The sequence below is a fragment of the Pteronotus mesoamericanus genome, unplaced genomic scaffold, assembly GCF_021234165.1.
Source record: "Pteronotus mesoamericanus isolate MK-2021 breed Mesoamerican mustached bat unplaced genomic scaffold, CSHL_Meso_final contig_73, whole genome shotgun sequence".
Taxonomy (NCBI): Eukaryota; Metazoa; Chordata; class Mammalia; order Chiroptera; family Mormoopidae; genus Pteronotus; species Pteronotus mesoamericanus.
Genome location: NW_026555245.1, coordinates 389,303 through 413,174, shown reverse-complemented (window position 1 = coordinate 413,174; position 23,872 = coordinate 389,303). Strand labels below are relative to the sequence as shown.

The 23,872-nt window shown below is 55.1% G+C and overlaps 1 protein-coding gene across 3 annotated transcripts in view; it reads right to left on the bottom strand.

Moving 5' to 3' along the window:
- Positions 1–23,872, bottom strand: part of CNTFR (ciliary neurotrophic factor receptor) — a 38,820-nt gene extending 14,948 nt beyond the window's left edge. The window contains exons 1-3 of one of the 3 annotated variants that reach the window (XM_054582899.1): positions 23,830–23,872; positions 14,923–15,032; positions 2,833–2,917 (exon numbers count right to left, since the gene is read on the bottom strand). In XM_054582899.1, coding sequence (XP_054438874.1) covers positions 2,833–2,917 — 85 coding nt within the window. In that variant the 5' untranslated portion in view covers positions 14,923–15,032; positions 23,830–23,872. Of the gene's footprint in view, positions 1–2,832; positions 2,918–11,824; positions 11,922–14,922; positions 15,033–22,832; positions 23,018–23,829 lie in introns of those variants that run through there. The other 2 variants (XM_054582898.1, XM_054582900.1) reach the window with 2 other exon arrangements.

The window sequence follows — 23,872 nt, the reverse complement described above, 5'->3', positions numbered from 1 at the left end:
GGCTCCAGGTCTCTCCCCTGCTGCTTGTCTCTGTCTTGCCCCTCTCTGAGCCTCCCTGTCCCTGTCAGAGGAGAGGAAAGCAGGAAACCCAGCCAGCCCTGACCATTCGTCTGTGGGGCCTGGGACCAGCCGAACAGAGGATGAACGGGGCGGAAGGGCGGTGGCTGGGGGCCTTGGAGGCCACAGCTGTGAGGCTGGACCAGAGACTGAATGGGGGCCTCCCCCTGACCAGAGGCCCAGTGTCCAAGGCTCAAGCCATAGAGCCCCCCCAATCCACCAGCCCTAGCCATTGAGCCCCCTTCCAGCCTCCTTTCCAAAAACCTGGAGCTTCCAGGAAACATGCCAAGCCCCTCTCTCGGCACCCCACCCCCCAGCAGAGACTCTGCGTCCAGCTGCCTGAGGAGGCTGAAAACTGACCGTTGGGGAGGGGGTGTGGCCATGATGGTCCCAGCAGCAACACACCAACGCTGACCGACAGCAGCTCAGAACTAGCATGGACCCAGGATGGTCCTTTAATCCTGGGGTCAGGTCCAACCACAAGGTGAGGAAACAGTGACCCAACAGCACAACAAATATAATGGCAATTCGATAACACTTTCCCACTGTACACTCCCCACCTCACAGAGGACATGGAAACACAACCCAATGACAATGACAAACCAACGACGTAAGGGCAGGGCAGGAATGAAAAAATGACAACACAATGACAGAAGACAACTACAGGCCACAAGGCAGAGGCAGAGAGGGCAACATGACATGACAATCACATGGTGTCACACTGTTACAGTAACACAACAATGGCAATACACACAGCCATGCAACAGCTCCAAAGATGGCAGTGACTTAATCCTTTGTTTCTGGACAGCTCTCCTCCCACCCCATGGGTGCCCCTACTGATGTGCTGTCCATTTCAGAAATTAAATCAAGCAGCAGGGGGAGGATGGGGTTCTTGGCCCTGACGCGGTGACAAATGCTCCAAAGGAATCAGCTGTGAAAAGGTTGTTAGAAGCCAGGATGAGAGACAGAGACAGGATGAGGTCATGGACACAGAGAACACAGAGGGACAGAGCTGACGGCTCCCACACACCTGCACACACAGGCTCACATGGGGACCACATGCCGGAAACAGTCCCCCTGGGCGTCCTAAGCAACTTCACATCGCCACACACATAGGACAAGGACAATGACCACAAAGAACAAAGAACAAGCACATATAGGACAACCGTCCACAAGGTCACAGACACACAGGGGCACTGTCTCACTTCAGGGATGGTAACATCTGATAGAAGATCAAATGCATGCACAGGAAGGGCACCATCACCCAGAAGCGCAGTTACATATGGGGACACGATTTCCTACATGACAAGACAGCTCAACAAACACACAGACAGAAACAGAGAGAAATTATCACGTGTGGGGTATAGTCTCAACGACAAGGACACAGTCCCACAAAGGGCATGGTCACACATAGATGGCCCACTGGGGCACAGCCCACAAGGATGCAACCACACAGAAACACACTCAAACAGGAACATGGTCTCACCCACACAAGAACACAGCCTAATGCACAAGAACTGTCTCACACACTTGCAAAGATGTGGCCTTGGTCACATGTGGCTCTGCTTTATACACAGGGCAGGGACCAGGCTAATGGCAGAGACCCCTGCCGACCTAGACAGGTCAGGATGGCACAGGAGCCCAGGGCAGGCTGACTGAAGGCGGGAGGTTGATGGGCTGGCCTAGTAGTGGTCCCTTTGGTCCCTGCCCGTTGCGGAGCAGCTGTGGGGGCAGGGCAGGCCAGTCTCTCTGGGTCTCAGTGTTGGTCTCACAAGGAAGACGCCCCAGGACCTTTGACCTGCTGCCCTCCTCGAACCCACAGCCTTGGGAGTGGCAGAGCTCAGCTATCAGGGTCCGCTCTATGCCTGAGCCTCAGAGATGCCCCCCCCCCCCGCCTTCTCCGCTTCTACCCAAGCCAGCTGAGGTGGGGGCGGGTGGGGCAGAACACATCCAAAAGGGGAGCTCCCCACTCTGGGAGCCTCGCCGGAGGAGCTCTAAGGTCAGCCCTCGCACCGATGGGGCTGTCTGAGGTGCTGCCTCAAACGCAGTGGGAGGACTGGTGGTCAAGTTGAGAGGGTGCCTGTTTCCCAGCAGGGGCACAGCTCCTTGCCGTGTGGGCTGTGGGGAGGACGCAGCCCTCGCTGGACATTGGCAGGGGGAGGGCAGGAGGCTGCCGATGGCACCGCCTGAGTAATCCCTGCCTCTTCCAGCCATTCCATTCCAGCTGCCTGGGTGCCCGGTCCCCTTCCTTAGTGTGCCAGCCCCCTCCCACGTGTCACCCTGCCCACTCCCCTATCTTGTTCTCAGTCTACCATTTCTGGCCCCATATGCCCTCTAGGATTAGGGGACGCATTCTTGCCCACTGCCTCTCTCAGTGCCTCCCACCGTACTCCCCAAAAGGCCCTAGGGGGCCCCATTTCACCAGATGCTGTGCAGGGACCCTGGCCCTAGCCACCCCGAACTCCTGTCCCTCCTGTCTCTACCCTACACCCGTCCTACTGAGAAGAGGTACAGATCATCTCGAGCCAGAGATACCATGAGTATGGGACCACCCAGGAGGGCAGGGAGGACTATGCCTATGAGACAACATCATTGGATCACCCTGTCTATCAGTGTCCTATGACTCATGTTCTTCTGCGTGTTCATGGGTGGTGATGCCAGTATGTGTCAGTGTGTGGCTCTCGGGTGAGTGAATACCACTTTACCAAGGAAGGTTCATGTTCATCTCTGGGAGGGGGTTGGCAGAGAACATCACCCCCCACCCCCGGCACTCACCCTGCGGACTGTGTCTCTGAGCGTAGACAATGGCAGTAGCGGCAGCAAGCACAGCACAGCAGGCCCATGGGACAGGAACAGCCATCTGTTGGGAGAAACAGGGAGAGTTGTTGGGGGGCAGGTGTGAAGGGGGAGCATCAGCCCAGGCGGGAACCTCCAAGGAAGCCCCCCCTTCGCAGGTGAGACTGGGAAATCCCAGCCCTAGTGCCAGGGCACCTTGACCCCAAATGCCATTCTTAATGGGGCTCAGGATCCTCTTTCAAGCAATAGAAAACAACATTATTGGCATCTGCAGGCCAAGGTTTGCTAAGATGGTAGAAGGCAACCTACAGTGGTTTGTTGCTCGATAAGGCTGCTGGCTGCAGGATGTAGTCAACCACGGATGAGTTATAGAACATTGGTAATGTTAGGGCCATTTTTCTAAAAAAAAACAAAACAACTTTACTGGTGAGGTTGGCTAATTATCTATAAACATCACAAAGTGAAAGGGTAATGTTTTAGCTTAGCTGGAGGTCTATACTTCTCCCAATTGCTTTGAATGGAAGGTCCCTTGCGTGTCCCTGGGGAGAGAGCCCAAAACCTAGATGCTCGGGAGCTCCCCAGATCTGCCCCTCAGTGAGCCTTGCCCGTGGGCTCTGGGAAGGTCAGAGCAGCAGCGCACCAAGGTCAGATGTGGCTTTTGCTTTAGTGTGCACCAACAATCAAGAGAAGAATGAGGGATTTTCACATATAGTCCTAGTCAGGGATCCCAGCCCATCCTTCATTGTAGCCACATGCCCCAGGAGCCTGTGACCCACAGCCCAGCAGATGTACATCAGGGTCTACACACCCATGTTGGTACATAAAGCACACTTGGGACATGTCCCCAGAGCCCAGGATGGATCCAACTGCCCCCTGACTTATTATCCTGCTTCCTGGAATGGGTCCAGCTGTCCCCCTCCAATCCCGTCCCAGCACACACTCACCCCCTGAGAGCAGGGGAGTAACTACTACCTTCAGAAATGGCTCCAAATATGACTCTCCCAACCCAGTCTGAGGAAAGGGCGACTGTTGACCAGACAGAAGTGGAGACTCAGAGCAGAACACTGCTAGATTCTCAACCAGACACTGTCAAAGGTGCAGCCAGACACACAGCAGAGACACTGCCCAAAGCAGCTAAACAGAACGGCAAAGAAACAGCTCCACACAGTTGGAGTTATGCTGGGAGACTATGAGGCACAATCAGACAAAGCCGGAGACCAGCTCATACACAACCAAAGGACCCTCCGGAAACACTACAAGACTCAACCAGACCTAAGCCGACACAGCACCAGAGAAAGAGTAAGAAGCACAGGCAGAGAAACCATCAGCAACACAGCCAGAGAGCCAGGGACACTGTGAGAAACCATGCCAGAGGAACTGCCTGACACACAAGCAGAGAAACCCCAGAGAAACTGACAGACACAAATAGGCATACACCCAGAAAAACAGCTAGAGAGAGAACCAGAGACAGAGCCAGATGCTCAGTCAGGAAGTATCCACACCACTAAAAACACTGCCAGAGACACTCAGACACACAGTCAGACACACTGCCAGACACAGCCAGAGCCACTGTCAGAAATGCTGCCAGAGGAACAGCCAGAGACACTGCAGACAGCTAGAGCGAGGGGACAAACGCGGGTGTCAGCCTGTACCAGTGGGTGGGGGCGTTGGAGAGACTCTGACTTCTGGGGCTCCTTAATGGGAGAGGGCCCCTCCCGCCTGCTGCGACACTCGCCCCTCACCGGGCGAGTGCCCCCTCTGCCCTGGTTTCCCTCCAGCCACAGCTGCAGGTGCTCTGACTGCCCCTCCCTGGCACAGCTCATCTTTCTAGGCCCCATGTGGCCTTGGCTCTCCCTCCCATGGCAGTGGTTCCTGGAGCCTTAGCTACCACTTGGCCTGGCTCCTGACCCTCAGCCACTCCCCCATCTTCAGCTACTCCTCAGGTCTGGGAGGTTAAGACAGTGACCAAAGTCACAGTCAGCAAGTAGTGGGGCCAGGAAATGAACTCAGGACTGTTTGAATTTAGAGCTGGTGCTGGAGAAAGAGAAACAAGAGCTGGTTTCCCACCTCTACCCTCGCAGGTAGCCCTCAGACCTCCCCCACCACCTCGGCCATCTGCCTGCCTTTCTCCTCACAGCCAGGAAGATACTCCACCTCAGTGCCACCCACTGCCCACCACATGGGAGCAGGAACCTTGGCACAGAGAGGCAGCTGGGCAGGAGGAGTCGATGGAGATTAGCTCACAGAATGGGAGAAGAGGGATGGGGGGGCAGGGGGCGAGGTCTCTGCTCCCAGCTCCTTCCTGGTTCCAGTTTTGGAGGGAGGGCAGGGGGAGGAGATGGCCTGACATGGGTGTTCATGCACACAAGCACACACGCGCGCACACGCACACATTTGGGCCCCCGCAGTGGGGGATGGCTTCTTCATCAAAGTCGCCTCCATCAGCCCGATGAGTTACTGTAAGGGCCGGGCCCTGGGCCAACGGGGCTGCAGCCATGGGAGACGGGCGCTGCTGAGAGCGAGCACTGCAGGGAGTGGGGGATGGGGTACCAAGACACACACTGCATGGTTGGGGGCACCCAGAAAAGGGAGAGACCAGGGAGGGGGGAACACTGAGGCAGGGAGAGAAAGAAAGCCATGAGTGGAGACCCAGAGAGACAAGAAGGGACCAAAACAGGGAGAAATGGAATAAGAGACGCAGGAAGAGAGATGGGGAGCATAGGAGATGGGCAGAGATTCAAGGGCAGACAGAGAGGCAGACCTAGAGAGAATGACAGAGGCACCGGCAGGGCCTCTGCGCCTGCCCTAGAGCATCTCGCTAAGCCCACCCAGGTCCCCTTGTGTGGGAGGTGGCATTAGTGCAGCAGTCCTGGCCAACGTGAGGTAAGAGGAGCAAGGCCCTCCTGGGGACCATAGGGCTTCTCTTTGGGGACCCAGTAGCTGAGTCCCCAGGTAAAATGCCACCCCATCTCTGTCCCACAAATCCAGAAAGCCTCAGGACAATGTCACTTCCCCTTTCTCTTAGAGTCCCAGCTGGACCCATTCCCAGGTAGGGAAGCCGAGGCCAGAGGCATCTGGGCTACACCTCCACCCTGCCTCAGCTCACCTCAGGCCACCCATCCCAGGGCAAAAAGCATCTTTCCCAGGAATTTTCCGAGTCCACACCCCATGGCTCTGGAATAGATCTGGAGGATAAATCCCACAGAGCTCCGGATGAGGGCCTTGCAAACTGGCCCAGGCTCCTTGTAGGCCCGTCCAGAGGCTAGCCTGGCCTCTGGCCTCAGCCCCGGAATGAGGGGGAAACAGAGGCACCCCAGTGACAAGAAAGGAGCCCAGTGCCCAGCAACCCAAACTCCTGGCAGCACAAGCACTTTACCTGACAGAGAACCCCAAAGTGTCATCGTTATATACCCACAGGTGACACATCAAGAGACACCTGAACCCCCAACTCACTGTCACTGTTGCACTGTGACACAAAGACACCACTACACATGGATAACAAGTATAAATAACACAGTTGCACAGTTCGCAATGACACATGGGTGTTGACAGTCACTACATTGACAATAATGCAGTGACAATCACATACAATGACACCAAAAAACAGGGAAATGACACCTGTTGACATTGACACAGTCATAGTGACAATAACCTCAAACTCAAAAATGCAAGTGAGACTGACAGTCACATAGAGTAACGATGCCGGTGACATCCACAGTACCACAGGAAGGTCACTATGACTCAGTAACAGTCTACAGTAATACTAGCACCATGAAGACTGACAGTCACCAGCAGTGACAATGACAGATACAAGTGACAGGCTCCAGATCAGGAACCTCAGTTACCCAGGTTCCGAGTCTGGCTTAGGATCCAGGGCCCCCTCAGATCCCTCTTTGCCAGACCTGCCAAGGTCTCAGTTAACCTGTGCCCCCACCCTCAGCCCCTGCCCCGCTGGAGGCAGAGCCTGAGAAAGGGGCAGCGCGAGTTTTGGAAAGATCCTTCCATCCATGCAGAAGCGGACAGTCAGGCTACACAAGCCCAACGTGGGAGGCTCTGAGCACCACTGACCATGGCCCCACTCTAACTGTGTAAGTGTTGATGTGCCAGAAACAGTGTGTTTGGAGCTTCAGGGTGTTGGTTGGCGTGGGTGTGCTTGTAGTCAGATAGGCTCGATTTGGCTTGGACAATGAATGAGCAAGGAGGCCCCATGTGGAGTCTCCAAGAAATTGAGATCCAATGAAATTCACTGGTCTGGACTACCCCTGGCCCGGGGCTGGGTGAAGCCAGAAACATTCATCTGATAGAGAGCAAGTGGTCCATGGCAGGGCCAAGGTAACATCTCCACAGTTTCCAGGCCCCCTTGGCAACCCCAAACTCCAGAATCCCTCTGTGTGAAGGAAAAGGCACTCTGTCCCAGGGTCTCATCCCCTTCCCGCTCCACACAGCAGCCCGAGAGGATCTATCCTGGGAGATGGGAATGAGGCAAGAACTCAGGACAGGACACAGCATGAACTAACTGATTCAAAGGCCGGAGGAATTCTAGAGGCCCCAGTCCTGCAGAGGAATTAGAATAGAAGTGAGAGAGACACCTACATAGGAGATGGGAAGAAAATGAGAGACAGAGCAGGGACGGAGACAGGGACAAGGATGTGGCAGGCAGGGAAAAACAGTACTGGCCCAGGGGGAGCCTGGGAGAGACAGTCCTGGCTGGCGGGAAGCTTCAGGACTGGGAGGAGGGGCTGAGGCCAGGAGGCCCCCAGATCCCACCAGGCCTAGGCAGCCTGGACAGCGTGGGCGGTGGGGGCGGGGGCAGAGGCCTGAGCTGTCCAGAGGCTGGGGGTTGGTGGGGGAAGGCTGAGGAGGGAGGTCTGGCCCCTGGCAGCTGGCCGGCAGGAGCCCCACCAGGGAGGGGGCGGGACCGGGTCAGGGGCCAGCTCCTGGGCTGAGGCGGCTGGCCTGGCCACGGGGTAGGCTCCCACTCCCTGTGGCAACTCTCCCTCCTGTCTGAGTCTCTTGCCTCTGGCTCTTTCTCCTTTCTCTCTGAATCCAGATCTGGCCCTGCTCTCAACTCTCAGTGCCCCTGCCTCAAGGGGATAGGACTCAGAAGCCATGCCTGGGTTCAGGATTCAAGCCTTATCTCTTCCTGGACTATCACAACCTCACACACTCCAGGGGCAAATCCCAGTGCTCAGGGAAAAGGGCCTCACCCAAGCATAGGCCCCCGTTCCCCCCCATAGAAGGGGGCAGGAGGAGCAGAGCACCACTGGGGGGGACAGGAGGGAGGCAGGGAGATCCGTCCCCCAGCTCTAGCCTTTGGCTGAGGTTGTGGAAAAGGAGGCAGCCCAATGTGAGTGAGTTGGGGGGGTGGGTATCCGCACCTGCTGCTGTGACCTCCACAGCCGGAGATGGTGGGGGGGGGGGTGAGACAAGATTCCGATGGATTTTGGCAGCAGCTTGGATTCTGAGTGCTCAAGCCCCCACCCCCAGCCTCTTGCACCACGGGGACCCTGAGATCAGCATGTGCGTGCCCTGCTGCACGTGTATGTGTGGGTGTGCTGTGGGGGGGGACTTGGGGTCCTCCCTGGATGGCAACTTGGGGGCATCCTGAGGAGGTGGGAATCTGAATCCCACCAGCCTGTGCCTACATGTGGAGCCCCACTCTAGAGGGGGCTGCCTGGTGACCTGGGCATGGGCTCGTATATGGAGGTTTATGCTTAAGCAGCCCTCTAGGTGCAAAAGGTCTGGGCTTTCTCCCTCAAAAGTCAACTGGTCCAGCTCCCTGCCTCTCAAATGGGTAGCAGGAAGGGACAGATAAGTTCCTATCCTCTCTCTGGGCACATGGGCTCTGGACAGCTTCACAGAACCTGAGGTACAAGCACAAAATCCTCCATCCCCTAACCCCAGTCTAGAGTCCCTTCTGACTTCTAGAAGAATGAAAAGGATCTCTCTACCTAAAAAAGACCCAACCACACTGTGTGGTCAGGTTAATTCAGTGGAGAGAAGGGGCTGCTCCTCTTGGAGGGACCAAATGCTGCAATAGGAGGTTAGACAGCTAGAAGAACTCCATGAAAGGTGGGGGGAGGGCAGGGCAATGGGTTTGAGGCTTCTCTTAGCTCATGGGGGAGAGGGCTCAAGGGCTCACAGCAGATGAGACAGGGGTCGGATGGAGGCTGCAGGGCCTTCCATGGAGGCAGAAGAACGGACAGAACTGCTTTCCAGGTTTGGGGCCTGGGACAAAGACCTGTTTGCCTCAGCATCTCCCACTGCACCCCACCCTTGGCCCCTGCCACTGCTATGGTGCAGACATACCCTCAAGTACATACACAGAAGCCTATGCTTGTAAGCTTGTGTACACACACACACACACACACACACACACAAGGGAGGCTGGGGAGGCAGTGGATGTGAAGCACTGGTCTGTACCAAAAAAGCGGAAGATGGTCTTTCTGACAGAACAGAGTTGATGGCGGGCGGGGGGGGGAGGGGTGGGGGGGGAGAACAGAAATATCGACTGTCTTCACCTAAGTGTCCTGTTCCTCCTACTCCCCTAACATGCACGTACACTGCACACACTCTGAGGAAGCTTCTGGTCTGCTGGGCAAAAGCAAGCCATCCTTCCTCCCCCTTCCTCCCCTCTCACAGTGGGGAAGCCAGAGCAATCTGTTCCTGATGGGTAAACACAGGCATGAGTATGCGCACACACATGATCACACACACACCAGCGATTCAGGGTCACACAACACCCAGTGCTCACTTCACCCTGAGTCCCAGCACACACTAGGACTCTTATGACCATGCGGCAGAGCTCCCCAAAGCCCTGACCTCTACAAACACACAGCCAGAGCTTTAAAGACACACCCAAAAGCCTCTTGCAGACACTGACACTCAGAGTCCACCATTGTGGCCACACATCACAGCCTCCCACGTGGACACCTGCACCACAGCCTCGCACACACTGGTGTGCGTGCACACACGCACTACAGTCTCAGTCACACACAAACTCTCTCACACGTGCTCACTTAGAACAGGGATGGTCTCACATATGGATACCATCACATGTTCCGAACAGTCGATCTTCCTTCCACAGAGATACCATCATACCTCCAGACACTCAGAGCCACCCAGTCACCCTCAGCCTCTAACACCCGTACACCCAGCAGCAGGAAATACAGATACACACTCAGAATAGTGACTCTGTGCTGGGACCATGAGTTGCCCAGGCAGTGCTTGGAGGGAGAGAGATAAAGCTGGGTAGCCTAAGACAGGAAGGAAAAGGGAAGGAGGAATTTCAGGGGACCCTAAAAATGAGGAAATAGACAATTATTCCCTAGTCTAGCGATTTTCAACCTTTTTCATCGCATGGCACACATAAACTAATTATTAAAATTCTGTGGTGCATCTAAAAGAGTGTGAGAGTGTGTGTGTGTGTGTTTGCTGATCTGACAAAAAAAAAAAGGTGTAATTCTGGTTCATTCACACCAGGCAGCTATTGTTATGTTGGCTGTTGTTCTTTTTCTATTTGACAATCTAAGGGAAAAGAGGTCAGTGCCCCTCACTAAATAGTCAGGCATTTCATGTTTTAAAAATTCTTGTGGCACACCAGTTGAAAATCGCTGCCCTAGGTAGCTACTTCTTCCCCTAACCACAACTACACCGGCATCTGAGAGTGAGGGGAGCTCCAGGCCAGACAGGAGGGGTGCAGAGGCGCCAGGGTGAAGAAATGGCAGCACTGGTAGGAGCAGGAGCCAGAAAACCCCAGAAACCAGCTTACTCCCCAGGCCCCTACTGTCTCCCCTCCTCACCCCCTCTTCTCTGGGAGAGGCCCTCAGCCTAACTATCTGCTGTGTGATTTCAGGCCTCTTCAAAAGCTGCATCCACGGCCATCTATAGGGCACTGAATGTCAGTCCTGGTTGCAGGAGGGGAAGGAAGGGGAACAGATGGGGCCTCAACCTCAACCCCCAGCCAAAGCACTGTCATCGCTGTCAGGCCCAAAGAGAGATGGGGACAGCACTGGCCAAGCTGGCACTCCCCTAAGTAACCACTGAGGACAAGAATCCTTAAAGTGTCCTTGGACCCTGGGGCTCTGCACCCTGCCTCCCCCCCCACCCCAATCACAAGAAAGGACAGCATGTTGCTGTCCAGGCAGAATGGAATCTAGGCTGTGCTGGCCAGGACCCAAGCAGGGAACAACTGGCAATGCTGTTGATACCCTCACCACTTGCCACTCCAGGTGTAGCTCGGACCCTGATGCCCCATCCTAAAGGGAACCTGATAGGGCTCCATGGAAGCAAGGCAGGGGAGCAAACACCAGGCAGCAGGACCTGAGGAAAACAGGCAGGGCAACCCCATAAAGCCAGGTGATAAGACTTGTGGAAAGCAGGCAGTGGGAACAAAAGAGATCAGGCAGCAGGGTTTAGGGAAACCAAGTGACAGGGCCCGAAAGAACCCAGGCTGTGGGGACCAAATGAAACCAGGCAGTGGGGACCAAAGTTGGATAGGACATGGGGACAAGTGAAGCCAGGCAAGAGGCCCACAGGATGTGAGTAAAGGAAGATCTCAGGAGCTCATCCCCTCTATCTAGATATCACCCCCACACCCTGGGCCTGCCTCTCATAGCCCCTTTCCCACTCAGGGGGTGGTCCCCTCCCCCAGGCCAAAGGACACAGTCAGAGCCCCCTCCTCTGTCAGAGGCCTGGTCCAGTTGTAGTCAATGGGCCCCCTGCCCCATCCCTGAGACCTCAGGAAGTCCCAGTCCCTCCCACCAGCTGCAGAGGTAGGGGGCTTTTGCGGGGAGAAAGAGAAGAGAGACAGCTTGGCAGGGGGAGTGCGCGGAGCAGCCGCAGAGGGCGGGGGCCGAGAAAGGAGCGGGAAGCGCCGAGGCGGGCTGGCTGGCGGGCGCGGGCGGGGGCGTCTCGGCCGCGGCAGCGGAGGTGACAAGTTCTGCGGCCCTGCGGCCGCGAGGCCACTGACCTGTGTCCCCACGCAGGCGCCCCGTCGGTGTCTCCGGCGCTCCGTGGGTCGGCCCGGCCTCCCGCGGGCATCGGGCCCCCGGAGCTCGGGGCTGGGGCCCGAGCGGCCCGGGAGGCAGAGGACCCCCCCACTGGAGAGTCCCGGCGGGTGGGCGGGTGAAGGGCCCGCGCTGAGCTGCGAGCGAGCGAGCGGGTGGCGAGCGGGCCGGGAGGAGGGGAGAAAGGAGCGCGCTGCGAGCGGACGAGCGAGCCAGCGAGCCCAGCGAGCGGAGAGAGCGAGTGAGGGACGGCAGGCAGTGAGGTCATCCTTTGAATCTAATTGTCTGAGTCAGGAGGAGATGTGGCACTTGATGCAACGAGAGGGGAGGGGGAAGGGACCCTCTCAGCTCCGGATGGGGGGCCCCTCGTCAAATCCAGGGGCAGCTGGGGCCCCAGGGACCCCGCCCAAGTCGAAGTTGCCTCGGGCCAACTCGGACAGACCCCTGTTTGTCTCAGGACTGACCTCTGCTGCCAGGGGGTATCAGTAAGCCCTGAGATGTGGGACCCAGTCCCTCATCAACCCCAGAGAGTGGCGACCTTGCTATCCTCTGGGGATGATGGAGACCCCCTCCCAGGCCCAGGTCACCTCCCTGGAATTTTTAGGGTAAAGGGAGGCCCCCAATTCACCTCAGCTCATATTCCTGCCCTCTGAGAATAAGGGGGGAACTTCAACCAGCCTTCCAAGTTACCTTCCTGCATTTAGGAGCATGGAGTCCCCAGCTATATTCCCCAAGTTACTCCTCACCCTGGAAATTTGGGAAAATTTGGGCATTGAACCCTAACTCACTTTCCTGCCCTCATTGTCACCCAGTGCTCCAGTTACTGTAATTTTGGGGGGGCATGAAGACCCCCACCTGACCCTGAAGTCTCCCTATTCTGGATGCCCAACCTTTCAGGAAGGGCAGGAACCCAGCCAGACTCTGAGGGTCCGCGGGCTGCCCAGGGAACCAAGCCGTTCATGTGGTGGGGGGGTGGGAGTGGGAGGGAGGCCAGACAGCAGCTGGCCCTTGGGCTTGTCAGGTGTGCACACACAGGCATGCAGACATGCGCGAGCACATGCACACATGTGCACATACACACGGTGGGGGGAGCACCAAGCAGCTGGGGATGTTCACACCAAGGGCCACACATCCCTCCCCTCGCCCCCATGGGGGAGGGGTGATAAATATTTCAGGGGCTTTTAGCTCTGAAGGGGCTGAAGCTGGGGGAGGGAGGGGGATCCACAATGCCTGATTAATGGGGTTACGGGCTTGGATCAATCCCTTCGCCGCTGCTCCCTCCTCCCCCTCCTCCCTCCCTCTGCCTAATGCGCTTTATCAGGAGACGCTTTTCTAACTTGGCAGCGTCGGGTGTTTTAAATAGACCCATTTAGAGCAGGGGTTGGGGGAGAGAGGAAGGGGAGGAAGGGAGACAGAGATTGAGACAGGCTGGGAGACAGAGACGAATCAGGAGGGGGGGCGGGGAGAGAGAGAGAGAGAGAGAGAGAGAGAGAGAGAGAGAGAGACACACGCAAGCTCCAGAAAAGAGAGACTGGGAGAAAGACAGAAGGAAATGCAGAGACATGGAGGTAGGAGAATAAGGACCAGACTCCCACAGAGGCTGAAGTGGCGGGGTGGGGCGGGGGGAGCTGAGGGGAGGCCAAAGGGAAGCCAGAGGGCGGTGGAGCAGAAACAGCAAAAAATAGAGAGACACACACACAGAGAGGAAAGGAGCCACCGGCAGTGGGAGAAACCCAGAGAGAGGCTCTCTGCAAGGGCTGAGTGCTAGCCTGGGAGACAGCAGATATCTTTTATTTCCAAAAACAGTTTTTCATCCACTTTGTTAAATTAAAAAGCTGTTTTTAAAGTGGAGCTGGAGGTGCTGCTGGGAGAGGGTGGACAGAACTGCCAAATCCTCCTTCCAGCCTCCTTAGCCTTCACAGAAGCTGCCTCAGCCTTAACCCCCCGGGGGGTGTTCTCCAGCTCCCCTGCTCTTTGCGATCCTCTGGGATCCCTGGGGACAGGGTCAGGGCATCTGAGCTACTGTTCATTGGCAGGAAGTCCTTCCTGCTGTCTGGCCTCGGTCCCTCCTGCTGCAGGGAGCCCATTCTCTTGTCTGACCACTAGCCTGCTCTTCTCTAGCCTCTGTCGCAGCTCCCTAAGTTGTTCGTGATTTGGAGGGGGAGGATTATATGCCCTCACAGTTCAGTAGCTCACTTTCCCAAAAAGCCATCAGACTCCTCCCAGGTGTGCCCCCTATAAATATTTATTATCTATTATTGTGTAAATCTGAACTTCTATCAGATACTCCACTCCATGTCCTTCCTCCTCTGGGAACAGTGAAGATGGACGCTTAACTCTCTACAACCCTCTGGAGCCTCCCTTCCTCCTTCTCAGAACCCCAGCTCCATTTTAAGTCTCTTTAATGGCCATGTGTCAGCCTGGGATACCCCACCCTACCCTGAACAACACCCCAGTCCTGGTTCTGAAGGGTCATTCCCCACCACTCCCGGGCCAGGAAAATGGCCAGTCTGTCTGGGAGCTGAGATGAAAAGCCCGGCTGGCCTTTGTGGGCCTCTGGCGGGTTTTGGACAATAAGCCCTTCCGTTCCGCTCCAGCGCCTCAATTCCTTGGACAACCCCACCCCCGGGCTGCCAATCCAGGGGCCTTGCCTGGAATGAATGAAAGGCGGGCAGAGTCAGGTCCAGCCCTATAGCTGGCCCCAGAAGATTTTGGACTTTCTGACCCCCCATTCCATCTCCTCCAAACGCAGCTGCTTCCCCGGTCAAGCCAGAGAAATGCTTTGGGGGCAGAGGGAGCCTGACAATGAGATAGAAACATACTCCCACATCCAGCATTCAGTCCCCTCACGCAGAACCCAGTTTTCTGACTGGGCTTCGCTCTTGCCTGTGTGACTGTGGGTAAGTCTCTTCCCCTTTACAGACCTGTCATGAAAACATGGGAAGCCTCAGGAAGAAGAAGACAGGGGAGGAGAAGAAAAGGACCTAAGGCCCTCCTTCACTCACCGCGTCTGCCGGATGCCCTGAGAATGACCTGCCTTGCCTGGGTTCCCAGCACATACCTCTTCACCACTGGCCGCACACCGAGCACATCAATGTCCTCCTCCTCCAGACCGAACTCTTCCTGAGACTCCCAAAACCAAGGGGGCAGATGATGTGACAAAGCTGAATTCTGGAAGGGCAAAGGGCACAAATCAGAAGTCACAGAGGAGCTATAGGCCTTAGTCCAACTCAGAGCTTATTTCATACTCACAACCCCACTGTAAAAAGGAGAGACTAAGGCAGGCAGCAGAGAAGCATCTAGAAGAAGAAAAGTTAGGATAATCCAAATTCCACCTGGCATCCCTTGCTGACTGACTTCAGGTTCTGAACCACAGGGACAAAGTGAGGCTAGAAGCCAGTGGCTGACACCACATACGGACACACATTCATACTCACTCACAGACAATCCAAAATCTCCACACAACCAGTTCACTGACACAAGTACCTCCATATCACACATACTGTCACATGCATACTCACACAGTGACACGTGGCCACTGGCAGGGCATAAACACCCACCATCTTACCATCCCCTTCCTCTGCCCTCATTGCCACTCTGATTTATTAAGCATCTGTTATGTGCCAGAAACTGTGTTAGGCACTTTATATGCATTATCTCATTTAATTTTCTTGACTTCTTCATGAGGTAGGTTCTAGTACTACTCACATTTGACAGTTGAAAAAACTGATATTCAGGAAGGTTAAATAACTTGCCCAAAACCACATAGGCTGATTAGTTCCAGAACACAGATTTGAGTCCTTAGTTTGAAAGCCTTTCTGCTATACCAGTTCGCCTCTGCAGATTTCTCTTACCTGCATAGTGTTTTTTTGAAAAATAATATAGTAACAGCTAATACTTTTTCAGGACCCTTGATGAGCCAGACACCATGATAAATAGTTAACACACATTTTTGCACTGAATCATCAGAACAGCCTTTGGAGGTAATCCTGTTTACATTTCACAGATGAGGAAACTGAGGCTCAGAGAACAAAAGCACCTGGCCCAAAGTCCCACAAGTCAGTTGTTAAGGGAGCTGGCATTGTACTCAGGACTAACTTGAAAGCCACTAATGCTTCTAAGAGCTCCAGTTACTTAACAGAGCCATCACCTTCTACAAGACCCCAGATCTTCAGGGTCCTATTGCCCGTCTTCCCCAAAAACTAGTCCCAAAGCCATGATCAGGTGCCTAAACACATACCCATGAGAAAGGAACTCCATGTCATCCAACTCTGCCCAGAGATGCAGAGGAACCACCAACTAGAGAGAGATGGCCAGAAACTAAAACAAGATGTTGGAGATAGGCTGGCTGGTGGTAACAGATACAGACACCCCAAGAGATAAGCCCAAAGAGAGGGAGGCAGAGAAGAAGACAGAGACGAAGAGACACACATCAGGCCAGAGAATGGCAGAGTTGGAAGGAAAGACAATAGAGGGAGAGTACAGGCAGACATGAAAAAACACAGACAGATACACACCAACACACACAGACACAGACACACATATAGAGCCATCCAACCTTCACAAGAAAAAAAAAAAATCTGTGAAAGCACACAAGGCTCAGGCCCTGTGTGTGGTGCGTGTGTGCTGGGGGGGCATGTAGTCTGTATCGCTACGCAGATTACACCAGCTGCTTCCAGCAATTTCATCTGATTAATAATAAATGCCCCGTAATTACAGCCGCTCCCCCAGCCCTTCTTCCTGTTTTTTGTCAGCTGCCGCCAGGCCAGCCCCTGATGGACCCCACGGCCCCCTCCATTCTCACCTGCTGCCTTCTAGGAGGCTGAAGGTACGTGAGCTGATAGAGGAGGTCAGACTCCCAATCTGAGGGGGAATATCCATCTCTCGACCTTAGATTAATGCTTTCTGCCTCCAAGCAAAAGGTCATTTCCCTTAGGTCTCACTCACAAATCTCTCTCTCCCCTCGGTACAACCTGTGAACCTTAATATAATGCAGCCTACGGGCCTCAGTCTGGGATGCAGAGAGATGAACTCTGAACCCTCCCTTGCCCACTCTTTATCACTCAAAGACTGAATGCAGGCTCCATTCACAAACTTCCCCTAGCCTTGGAACCCCACAGGCTCAAAGGCGAAAGGGACCAGGACAGGGGTCCCTACCCTATCATTCTGACCCAGACAGCCGCAGAGTCTCTGCCCACTTGTGTACCCTCATGCTCTGGACACTCGGAGGACACTCAAGGGCTGTGCCTCCCATTCCTGAGCCCCTGCTCCCCAGGAAGATCCACCTCTTTCCAGGCCTCCCACCCTAGCTCTCCAAGGCAGCTCTATCAGAATCAGCTGCGGGTTCGTGCTGATCTGTTTCTAATCGCTGGGGCCTGGTTCACGCTTGCCCCCCCACCCCACCCAATATTGATTCCATTATTTGGAGAGTCATTGACGTCAGGGGCCTGGATGGGTGCCAAAACCGCCTTTTCTCCAGGCCTGGGCCAGGGCCCAGCAGCCCCCATCCCCTGATTTCACGGAGGGGCCCAGATAGGTCAGCTCACAGACCAAGGTCACAGGGCATCTGACTTCAGAGGCTGGGCACTTTTTACCTTTGTGAGACCACTGTGTAGTTCCCTCCTCCTAGGGAGAGGAGCTACACAGAGGCCTGGGGGGGTCAGAGGTCAGGTGGGTGTGCAAGAACCTCATTGTGAGTTGTACTCCAAGGAAGGGCTCTAGGAAGTAGGGATGTGGGCAATGGCTCAGAAAAAGTCTAGTGCCACCCACTTATTTTGGAACATCCTGAAGCTGGACTTGAAATAGTTATTACTGACTACTTAGATTTTATGTCTGATATCAAACATATCTCCTGATACACCTCAGAAGGAAGTTCTCTGCAGTGTAAGGTAACAGATTAAATGTTGCCATACTATAATTTGACTGACACCACTAATTTTACAAGTCTTTGTTCCATAGAAAATGAAGGTCCTGTCTCTTGTGCACCTCCTGCCCATGCTGCCTCAGTTTCTCCACACTCTCCCAGTCTCTCCTGGCTCTGTGTCTCTCTGATCAATACGTGGCCACTGCTACACCAGCCAACATTGGCAACACCTAGGCTCTGGCTGGACAGGGTATTTTTAGGATCCGAACTCTGTGTTCTCAGATAACTGCTGTTAATAACCAATACAGGCAGTCCGTGGTACCCACAACAGCTTAACAACCTCAGAGCCCAGCTTTGGAGGCTCAGAGATGGGGTTCATTGCCTCAGCTAGGGTCCCAAGAAACCCAGACCTCGACAAAGGGTCTCTCACAACAGCATGGAGAAAGGACTTTTCCACCTTTTGAAAAATCCTGAAGCTGGAGAAAGGACAGAGGTCGTGACCTCCGACCTCTGCCACAGAATCAAGGTCATTGCCCTACCCCCAGACTCCCCTAGTCCAGACCTTTTCCAGGAAGAAGCTGCCCATCCTCTGCTCTCCGCCCCTAAGTACAGGGAAGTCCTCCCTTTAGTCTACACTGCAAACTACTCAGGGATCCTTCAAGCCAAGTAGGGGTGTACAATAGAGGACGTTGGGTCTCAAGCCACAAACCCCAGGAAGTCCCTACTCACTGATTCATTCCTCAACATCTATTGAGTATCTAATCCTTCTTAGGCACTATGTTGGGAGTTGGATTTATGGTTCTGCCCATGAGGAGCACTCAGTTTGATGGGAGGGAAAAAGATGTACTGTTTAATCAACACTGCCCCCCTACTCTGTATTGGGTCCGTGCCAGGGGCAGTGGACTGTGGGGAACAAGGTAGACCCAGTCCCTGAGTCTCCCACAGAGTCCATGGGCAATTACTATGCAAACTTGCTGAGTGTTATGAGGGAAAAGTATATTGTATGGTGGGCATACTGACTGTCCCAGTCTGGAAAAACCAATCCTCCTACAGGACTGAGGGCTCCCCAGTCCATTCCTATACCCCAGGACCAGCCCTTGTGAGCACCAGAAGTCACCACCACAATCTAACTTGTGTTTCATCCATGACAGCTTGAGCCCCACCTTCTGGGAGCTGGTTCCCCACAGCAGCAAGGTCTAACTCTGTCCTCAAATCTGTCCCAGCTCCTCCTTCCACCCCTTCCCCTCCCCCAGAGGTCCTGGCTCTGGTGACCCCCAACCCAGCATGGCTCTGTTCTCTGGGGGCTCTCTGCCCTCTGCAGAGGCAAGAGGGTGATGACCTCAGGGCTCTTGGCCCAGAGGGAACGCTTGCCTTCCCAGCTCCTCCCCACAGGAAACCAGGAGCCCCAGTGGGTGTGGTCATCCAGGGCCACAGGAGTTTACACAGCTGATGTCCCATGGTCTGTCTGGAGACAGGGTCAGCTCTCTCTTCTCTGCCTCCTTGCTCTCTGAGACCCCCCCCACCAAACCAGGCACACATGGTCCCCCCCAACCCATCTGCATTTCAAAGAAAATCCACTCCATATGTCTCAGATTCATTTACACTTCAACTCCCCAAAGGGGGCGGGCAGAGAGCAGGGCATCTTGCCTTTAAGCCCCCCACCCCCATGGGGGAGAGCATGTGTCCCCTTCAGGGACAGGAAGCAGTTACAGCTCAGTCATCTGAGCCTGAGGGCCAGGTCCTGACTTCCTGGGCTCCCAAGGGATGATAGCATACCCCAGGGACTTCACCCACTGGTCCCACCGTGAGAGGGCACTAAAGCCTAGACAGTGACTCCATAGGAGGTGGAGTCCTAGGGTTGGTTGCAACATAACCAAATACAACCCCACCCCTCTCACTGGCCCCCAGGGCTATTGTTCTTCTGAGGAATAAAGAGGAGAACCCAGGCATTCCCTGGAGATGGGATAAAGGCTCAACAGGCATTAGAGAAGACTTGATCAGTAACATAAATTAGCCTCTACGCCTCTCTAGCCAGGGCAAAAAAAGAGAGGATGGGTTCCAATCCGGTCTCTTTCTCCAGCTGCCTTCTCAGCGTACAACCTCCCTTCGAATCAGAGATTCAACATCATGAACGTTCAAAGAGGCCAGGAGTCTACCCCATCGCCAGATAATCTTCATGCCCCTCCCATTGTAAGGATGACTGGGAGCAGGGAGATGTCTTGGGAGGACATGAGTCTTATTTCACCACACCTCACCCTCTCTACCACAGAAGGAACAGACCAAAACTATTTAAGGACAAGGTGCATGAACAAGGCACATGGGAGACTCTGAGGGTACATATTTCCCCTGTAACAGAAAGCTACTCATACCTTCCTGCCCAGAGCCTAGTCTCCTTGGAGAAGTAATGGCAGAAAAGTTTAACTGGGTCAGTGTTAACCAGCACCCTCTCCATCAGCCCACTGCCCAAGTGAGGATGTGACCACACATGCATCCCCTCCCCTCCTCACCCCACCTTTGGAGGGGACAGGTTTTGTAGCACTCTCTGTTCATCACCTCAACTGCCCTGATATACACCATAAATGAAAAGAAGGCATGGCTCTATCTGAATATGAGTTCTAAAGTCCACTAAAAGTGTTAACATCACAGTCTAGTGTGCAGCATTTGAATGTTTGAGCCACAGGATGGGAGTTTACGTAACTTGGGTGAACCCCAAGGCCCCCAAGTGAATATGAAAGCCGCAAGATGGAAGCAATGACTCTTGAGTGTGAGCTCTTGGGATCTAGTGCAAGTCTGAGTATAAGCCCCAAGATGGAAGGGTGAGTTTAATGTAATCGCCAGGGATTTCAATCTGAGTATGAACTTCAAGATGGAAGTATAGGTTGGAGGGTGAACCCAGGTCCCAGTGCGCTTCTGACTCTAAGTCCCAGGACTGAAGTGTGAGTTCCAGGATTCCCATACAGGTCAGTAGAAATTAGCATTAGAGTTCTAGAGAGAGTGTAAGTGTGAACCCCTAATCTTATAGGCATTCTGAATATGAGTACTGGGGTTCCTTTGTAAGTCTGAGTGTAAATACTGGGTCCCTAAGAGATCCCAGGATGGAAGTAAGAACCTTGTGTGTGATCATTAATTAGGGTTCTAGTTTGCATCTTAGTGTGAACCCCAAGATGGAAGCTTGAGTCTATGAACCCGTGTCCTATGTAAGTCCTTGAGTTCAAACGTGAGCCCCGAGCTCCCCATGTGAATCTGAGGGTGAGCCCTTAGTCTTAATGGGACTTTGAGCATGAGCTCCAGGATAAAAGTGTGAATGGAGTAAGCTCCAGAGCCTCAGCAGGAGTCTAACTGTGATCCCCACTGCGGTGCTGAGCAGGGGCTCTAGGTCTCAGTGTAAGTCTATGAGCTAAGTCAGGATAGCACTGTGAATGTAAGTGTGAGCCTAGGGTCACAGAGTGTAAACTCCAGGACTGAAGTGTATAGCTGGATATGAGCCCCAGAATATAAGTATGAATCTGAGTGTGAGTCCCATTGTCCTGATGTAATTCTGAGTGTGAGGCCAGGTGCATTTAAGTGTCCCAGTGTGAATCTGAGTCTGGATTCCAGAACCCCAAGAAGCCTTGAATGCCAACTTTAAACTACTAGTCTTTGCATAAGGCTAGGGTCCCAGGTGGAGTACTAGCCCTGATGGAGTATGAACCTTAGTTCCATGTCACCAATTCTGACCAGGGACCCCAAGAACCAGTCAGAAGATTTGTGTAGATTTTGACAGTGGAGACATGGAGGCATAATTTATTGAGACACACAGGCCCTCCACCCCCACCTTCCAGCCCAGGCTGACCCTACTTACAGCCATAGGACTATCCAATTGTTGAAGCCCCATCCCCACACATGCAAAGGCACACCATCACACCCAGAACTGGACACACAAAAATACACTCAGTGGTTCAGGGCCCCCGGACATACAGCAATTATAGATGCACAAACACGTCCAGCATTTCAGATTCCCACCACCTCATTGATTATAGCTACACGAACACCGACACAGACACAATTATAGCAAGCATTACAGGCAAAACAACTAATGTTACAGACACACTCCTAAAGAAGCATGCAGACACACACACCCAGTGTTACAGACAAGCTGCCAGCCACACAAGACACACACAGACGCTTCTCAAAGAGAGACTAGACGGAAAGAGAAAGAAAATCCTGAATTTTCAACAAGGCGTGAAATAGTCCTGCCCGCCTGAAGCTACTGAAGGGGGGAGGGGGCAAAGGAGCGAGCAGTGCAAGAGCTAGACGCAGGAGGAGAGGCTCTGGAGAGGAGAGGAGCCGGAGGAGAGCTGTCCGTCTGGTGACCTCCCCGCGGCCCAGCCCCCACGCACGGGAGATACACTACTCAGAACAACACAGGGACACCCAGGCCGGCTCCCACAGAGCCGCACTGGAGGAGACTCACACGGGCAGATTCACAAAGAGACGAGAATACACCACAAGCGGACTCACACGGATATTGGGGGACTTACAAAGAGACACCGGAGGCTCCCTACTATGTGGCAAGACATCCAGGCATACTCACGAGGAAACCACAGACAAGCTAACGCTAAGACATACACACACACACACACACACACACACACACACACACACACGGGATTCGCACGGACACAGAGACACTGGCAAACGTATCTGTTCACATCCCTGGGCGCTTTTAAGTCCAAATTTCTGCTGGAGAAGGAAGCCGCCTCCGGACGCTCGGGGGTCACTGCGACCCCCAACTCCGGAATTTTCCCAGACCCCGCGCGCACTGCTAAGGGCGAGGGAGTACAGGGATGCTAGGACAATCCACCTCGGCCACCTCCCCAAGCCTATTGTCCGCCCCCACTACCACCACGCCCAACCCCCCGGCTTGCCTGGACGTGGGGGGGCTTCTTCCCCTGCGCCCCGGCCCCCGAGTTTACGGGCAAAGTTTCCTGTGAACTTTCCTGTCCCCCACCCGTTTGCGGGCCCACGCGTGTTCCTCCCTTTGCCCGCGCATACGAGGGCCACGGGTCTATCGGTCAGCTGGAGGGTTTGAGGGTCCGGCCGCACAAGATCCGCCGCGAGGTACTCACCGCGCCCTCGGACCGCTGGGGATCCGCGCCTCGTCCTTCTAGCGCCCCGGGCAGGGAGCGAGGCAGGGAGCGCGAAGCTAGCACCGCTGCCGGATCCTGCCGCCGAGCCCTGCGCCGCGCCGGCTGGAGCTGCCGCTGCCGCCGCCCGCTCTGCACCGGCTCCTCGCCGCTCGGCGGCTTTAACCCCCCCCATCCTCCTCCCTCCCTAGCGCGCTCCCTCCCTCCTTCCCTCGCCCATGTGACCGCGGGCGCCCGCTCGGCCGCGCGCGCCCTTGCTCCCCTCCCCCTCCCGCCTTGTCTCCCCGCGCCTCCGTGGCCGCGCCTCACGACCCCCTCCTGGCCACGGCCCCCGCGCGCCCCCGCCTTGGCCCGCTCCCGCGTCTGGCACGCGCAACCCGCTCGAGCGGGCACACTCACCCTCCACGGGCCTAAGGGCCCCCGTCTCAGTCGCCTCAAACTGGCACGCGCCCACCCCCCCGCCGCTGACACACTTGCCCACACTGGCACGCGTGGCCCCCTCACATTCACCCTTTCTCTGGAACGCCCTCCAGACGGCTGTGATCCTGGTGCTTCACGCGCAGCCCCGACCGCGGGTCTCAAAGACGCGCGCGCACACATACCCACACCCACTCCGCCAGATCCCCTAGGGCCGCTGGGCGTGCACCCATCCCCCGGGGTCGCTCATTCACATTCGCTCTCTCACTCAGCCTTGGCCAGGTCTCTGCTGCACACTCTGCCGCACAGTCAGGCTGGGACTCCCTCATACAAACACCCTGGCGCGTCCGGGGCCAACTCTGGGGGCCCTCCAGCCGGCATCTCCTCAAGAGGAGCGCGAACCAGAGCGCCCAGGCCCCGCTTTCCGCGAAGCGGATCAGCCGTCTGGCCCCTCCCTTAGTCTTACCACCCCCAGGAATACCACATATCCCTCGCCCAGCCGTAAGGGGGTTTTGTGCTCCTGTGCTCCCAAATGGAGGAGGATGGGAGCCCAGGTTCTCACCTCCCACCAAATCCCTGGTGACACCGGCTCAACTGACAGGGGC